General features: G+C 43.7%; 1 protein-coding gene across 1 annotated transcript in view; it reads left to right on the top strand.

Moving 5' to 3' along the window:
- Nucleotides 1-2,205: 2,205 nt before the first annotated feature.
- LOC126205909 (transient receptor potential cation channel subfamily V member 4) overlaps nucleotides 2,206-6,000 on the top strand; it is a 247,344-nt gene continuing 243,549 nt past the window's right edge. The window contains exon 1 of the mRNA XM_049938875.1: nucleotides 2,206-2,388. Within this exon, the coding sequence (XP_049794832.1) occupies nucleotides 2,206-2,388 (183 nt within the window). The remainder of the gene's footprint in view (nucleotides 2,389-6,000) is intronic.

Below are 6,000 nucleotides of genomic sequence, written 5' to 3'. Positions count from 1 at the left end.
ACATCGATGTACTGTGGAGACCTCACGCCCCACGTGTTGAGCAATTCGGCGGTACGTCCACCCGGCCTCCCGCATGCCCACTATACGCCGTCGCTCAAAGTCCGTCAACTGCACATACGGTTCACGTCCACGCTGTCGCGGCATGCTACCAGTGTTAAAGACTGCGATGGAGCTCCGTATGAGACGGCAAACTGGCTGACACTGACGGCGGCGGTGCACAAATGCTGCGCAGCTAGCGCCATTCGACGGCCAACACCGCGGTTCCTGGTGTGTCCGCTGTGCCGTGCGTGTGATCATTGCTTGTACAGCCCTCTCGCAGTGTCCGGAGCAAGTATGGTGGGTCTGACACACCGGTGTCAATGTGTTCTTTTTTCCATTTCCAGGAGTGTACATCTGTTGCTTGCTGTTGTTAGTTCAAGCCGCCACCGTAGTTACTGCGCTGTCGCCAATACTACGCCAAGAATAAAATCATGTTCGGAATTTTTTGGAAAGATGGCGAAGTGAACGTTACACATGCAACTACGATGATATCTCCCGAAGTGAAGACCCCACCTTCACCGACCTCGGTTCTGTTCGATTACCAGTTGCCTCCACACGAATATGCGCCGAGATCAATCCTGAAAACCGAAGAGTGACATTCATTCACTGTTCATACATATGACGACTCACCTATTCTCTTTCCATTTTGCTCTTTTCCCTATTATACTGAATTGCACTACATGAGGTCTGTCCATAATCACTCTTCGACTTTTGGATCGTCTAGTAACTTTGATGATGGAGCGTACGAGGTCTGTTCAAAAAATTCCGGAACTTTTTCTACAAAATTTTTCTACCCTTATCTTTTACTTATTATGCATGGTATCCTTCGAAATACTCTCCTCCAGAGCTGATACACCGCTCCCAACGCCGTTTCCACTTGCGGAAGTACTCTTGATGCGCCTCTTGCTGGATCGTGCGAAGCGCCGTCTGCGAATTTTCCATGATCTCGTCTATCGCTGCAAATGTTGATCCTTTCAACGGGATTTTCAACTTTGGAAATAAAATAGATCCGCAGGGACCAGGTCTGGAGAGTATGGAGAATGGCCCACAGTGATTTCGCTTTTTGTGCAATAGTCACCTACCAACAGGGATGAATGTGCAGGTGTGTTATGTGATGCAAGAGCCATGAATTGTCTCGCCGCATTTCAGGCCGCTTCCTTCTCATATTTTCTCGCAGGCGTCGCAACACGTGCCGATGATATCATTGATTAACATATTGTACCTGTGGCACGAATTCGTGATGAACTTATCCTTGAAAGTCAAAGGGAACTATCAGCGTGGCTTTGACATTTGATCTGACCTGACGAGCTTTTATTGGTCTTGGAGATCCTTTCCCGACCTATAGTTAAGATTGAACCTTGGTGTCAACATCATAACCGTAGACCCATGTCTCATCACCAGTTACGATTCTCATAAGGAACATCTTATTTGTGGGATCCAATAGCTCTTCAAGATTGCGAGGCGAAGGTTTTTCTAGTCTCGGTTGATTAGCCGTGGGACGAAGTTGGCAGCAACATGATGCATTCCAAGATGCTGTGTCAGAATATCATGACACGATCCATCTTAAATTTTACATTGTTCTGCAGTCTTTCGGACAGTCAGTTTTCGATTGGCACGCACAATTTCGTTGACGTAGCTGCCGTGAGCGTCGTCGGTAGACGCCGAATGGCGTCTTGAACGAGGGTCATCTTTAACTTCCGTCCGGCCATTTTTAACCGTGTGAACCATTCGTAACACCGAGTACGGCTTAAGCATTCATCATTTGGTGTGTCTCCGTAAAAACTGTATTGAGTATCACGCAAAATTTAATGCAGACGCGTTGCCCCTCTATATTTGCCATCTCGAATTTCGCAAACTGTGCGACATAACTTTCTCCTCAATACAGCACTGAACAATAACTAACAGACATCAACAACTTCCGGCAGTTTCTCATTGAACACAGGGGTGTGCAGGGATGCCAACCGCATTTCACCCCAACACACCGTTGGCGCGAAATCACGAATGTTCCAGAATTTCTTGAACAGACCTCGTAACGTGTATTGGCCTCGCGCGCACAGTGTTCGCCGGTGTCTGTCGCGCAGCTGCCCAGCAGGGCTGCCTGGTGCAGGGGGCGGACAGTGAGCTGAGTCGGCTTCCCCGCAGGAAGGTGAGGATGAGGCGGAGCGCATGGGCTGGTCGGCGTCGCGCTGCTGCGGCGGCTCCGGGGACGCCGCCACCAACGACGGCTCCGTGCTGGACCGCGTCATCTCGCAGGCGTCCGGCTGCGACGGCTGCCTCCTCTACCGGCTCGCCGACTACAAGAAGGGCGGCGAGCTCGTCGACGCCTACAACGTGGGCGGCCAGGCCGAGGTGCGTAGCGGCGGGCACTCTAGGACGTGGCGCTCACAACACATCACAACCAACTTATGTAGCAACATCTTTAAACCTGAATTTAAAAGGAAAAATAGCCTTTAAAACAAATAGTACATTTGAAATTTATTAAGGTTTCCCTCAGAGTTGCATACAATGTTTTTTAGTGACCTGTGTTGAACATTTTCGTTCATTCCGAAACCATTACCTATATTGAAAGGTACAATTTTACTAACGGAACATGAAATACAAAATTTTCAAATATTTTGTGTGCACAGACCACAGTAGTACAATAAACCTTTCATGACATGCATCCATTTTTATTGTTTGAAAGTAATAAGTCATTTGTTTTTACATCAGATCCATATAACAAATGTTATCTGACTGAATTACGATGTCTTGGTACAAAATTCGATAGGCTCCTTTAGTTATATATACATAGAACACTGACAAGCGTCTTCAGTTGTTTATTAGGTGTTCATATGCTCTGTCTCGGGTGAGATCATTATGTTACAACTAAATACATAGATACTGTATCAATGAACATCTCAGACTCTCAAAAAATCCGAAAGTCAAAAAAGTCCACGTAAAGAAGAAAACCCGTTTGTTAAATTTAAATATTATGGCCATATTACGGTTAACTTAGTGTACGATTTCCCTAAGCAGTACAAAATAACATTTCGAACAGCAGATCAATTAACATTTAAACTAAGACATAAAATTTTAAAATGTGAAAATAATTATAATGCATCTGAAGTGTATAGCCTACAATGTTGAACATGTGATAGTTTTTATATAGACCAAACTGGTCGCAATTTTATAACTATACACAAGGAACGTATCAGTCAAATAATATAGACTGCTTTCGGTCATAACTTGCGAAACACAAAACATTCAGCATGTGGTACTGAAAATACTATGAATATTTTACACGTGGCACCTAAAGGAATAAAGTTTGACATAACGGAAGAATGGGAAACATATAAGCGGAAGATAAACGAGCCGCGCAATCGATGAACGAGCAGTCCCAATTTTTAACAAAATTCTTCTCTTTTTAAAAAATGATACTTCATTCATTAAAGCAGCTGAGTGATGACAGGTCAGTAATTTATAAAATAATTCGACAATATATGTGACCTTTTTCGAAAAATTAACTGTGTATTTAGTTGTAACATTATGACCTCTGGAGAGACAATGCATATGGACACATAATAAACAACTGAAGGCGCCTGTCAAACTTTTATGTATAAGCAACTAAAGACCCCTATCGAATTTTGAATGTACTAAGACAACTGTAATACAGTCAAATAATATTTGCTATAACGATCTGATGTACACTCATGTTCAGAAAAAACAGAACACCTTGAACGACTAGAGATAGGACGTTCATATTCACAGGACAACTACATTAGTATATTCTGCAAAAATGATTAGCATTTGAATCATTTTGGTCCCGGTTTCAAGGTAAACATCCATATCGCGGGGAAATACAACTTACTGGTAAAATGTGCATGCGGCTTTCGTTGTGGCTGAAAGCCGAAGGTAATGGATCAGTGTGACGTAGACGTGTAGGATGCTCCCAGACGTATGCGCGAATCGTACCGTGAAACCAGTGAGTTTGAAAGAAGGCACATTATTGACATAAGAGAATGTGATGCATCCATCCGGGAAACTGGTGCTCGTGTGGGACGAAGTATATAGGCAGAGCAAAGGGTGTGTGCAGAATGGTTCACGGAAGGCCGTAGAACACGACAAAATGGGACAGGTCACATCACCCAGACCTCCCCTCAAGAAGATCGACACCTCTTCCGAATGGCATTTCAGGACAGTTCTTCGCCCTCCTCGACCCTGGCGCAACAATGGAACAGAGTAATTCATCGTTCACTATCAGGGGTGATAGTCCGTCGCCGGTTATTACGGCATGGGTTACGTGCGCGAGGTCCGCTTCTCCGCCTATCTTTGACGAATGTGGAGAAACATACTAGAAGGCAATGGTGTATGGAACGACGTCATTGGGGTCAAGAATGGCATCAGATAATGTTTTCGGTCGAATCCAGGTTCTAAATTTGTTTGAAAATGATAGCAGCATTATGGTTCGCCGCAGACAGGGAGAGTGGCATGACAATGACTGCTTGTGCACAAGACGTACAGCGTCAGCTCAAGGCTTTATGGTGTGGGCTGCTATTGGTTACAACCATAAATCACAGTTAGTGCGTGTCCAGGGCACTGTAACCAGTGTGACTTACGTGGGTGACATATTGCGATCTGCAGTAATACCCTTTCTCTGCACAACACTCCAGACGCCATTTTTCTGCAAGGCAATGGACGACCAGGTGCCTTCTTTGTGACACGGGATGTCAGCCTTTAGCCTGGTCCGCCAGATCAACAGACTTGTCGCCAATCGCAGATGTGTGGGGCATGGTGAAACGATGGGTGCAGTGCCTTTACCCAGTGACAGCTACCACAGATGAACTTTGGAACCAGGCGAATGCAGCATGGATGGTTGTACAACAGGACCCTACACGCTTCGATGCCATCACGCATGGAACAAGTTATCAGGACCCATGGCGGACCCTGTGCCTATTAGGCAACAGGACACGTGCTGAATCGAGATGACTGAAACGCTAATCATTTCTGCAGAACATATTAATATACGTGTCCTGTGAATATGAACGTCCTATCTGTAGTCGTTCAAGGTATTCTGGTTTTTTTCTGAAAATGAGTGTAAAAACAAATATATTACAGTCAAACATTACAAATGCAGGTATGTCATAAAAGATTTGTTGCAGTACTGTAATCTGTGCATACGAAACACTTGAAAATTTTGTATTTCTTGTTTCGTTAATAATGTTATACCTTTTAATGTAGGTTTGTGGTTTGAGAATGAACGAAAATGTTCGAAGCTAGTCACTAGTAAATATATTTTATGGAACTCTGCTGGAAACCTTAATTAATAAATTACGAATTTATTGAGTTTCTGATCCTGATACGAACACAATGTGGGAAATACACAAATAGTACACTAAAAATAAACAAAACAACAATGACACTCGAGAAAGATAAGTGTAAAGGTTCAGGGATATGTAAACTAAAAAGTAATAGTTGCGACTCCAGATGTATTACAATGACTGCTAGAGACTTTAATAAAGGAACACATAAGAACATTGCAGAGTGAATGTACCCAACAGAACATGCAGAACACTTGATACTGTACAAGGAATTCGTCATACGGGAATAAATCGCACATGTCAGTCCTACCGTATAACAGAAGAAAGGACATGGTCATTCTCAAGAAGACAGTTTCATACAGATTATCATAAAGTAAACAGAAACTATGTCTTCAAAAATCATAGTTTGCCGCAAGAGAAATATATGCTTTCTTCATTGGAACATCACCAGTTTTGGTCAAACAGTAGACCATCCTCCGGCATTCATAACATTCTGACTGAGGAGGGTCTGTTGTTTGAGCAAAACTGGCAGTGTTTTAATAAGGAATGGAGCATCCAATCTCCCTGCGGAGTGGAGAATCCCTTTCAGTCGCTACTCTCTACTGTTCCCACGATCTTTCAACTAACGTACCAGCAGGGTGAAGTGCAGTGCACAGTAAGGTTT

Source organism: Schistocerca nitens, chromosome 1 (assembly GCF_023898315.1).
Source record: "Schistocerca nitens isolate TAMUIC-IGC-003100 chromosome 1, iqSchNite1.1, whole genome shotgun sequence".
NCBI lineage: Eukaryota > Metazoa > Arthropoda > Insecta > Orthoptera > Acrididae > Schistocerca > Schistocerca nitens.
Note: the sequence above shows the minus strand (reverse complement) of the source record. Positions and strands in the feature narration are given on the sequence as shown.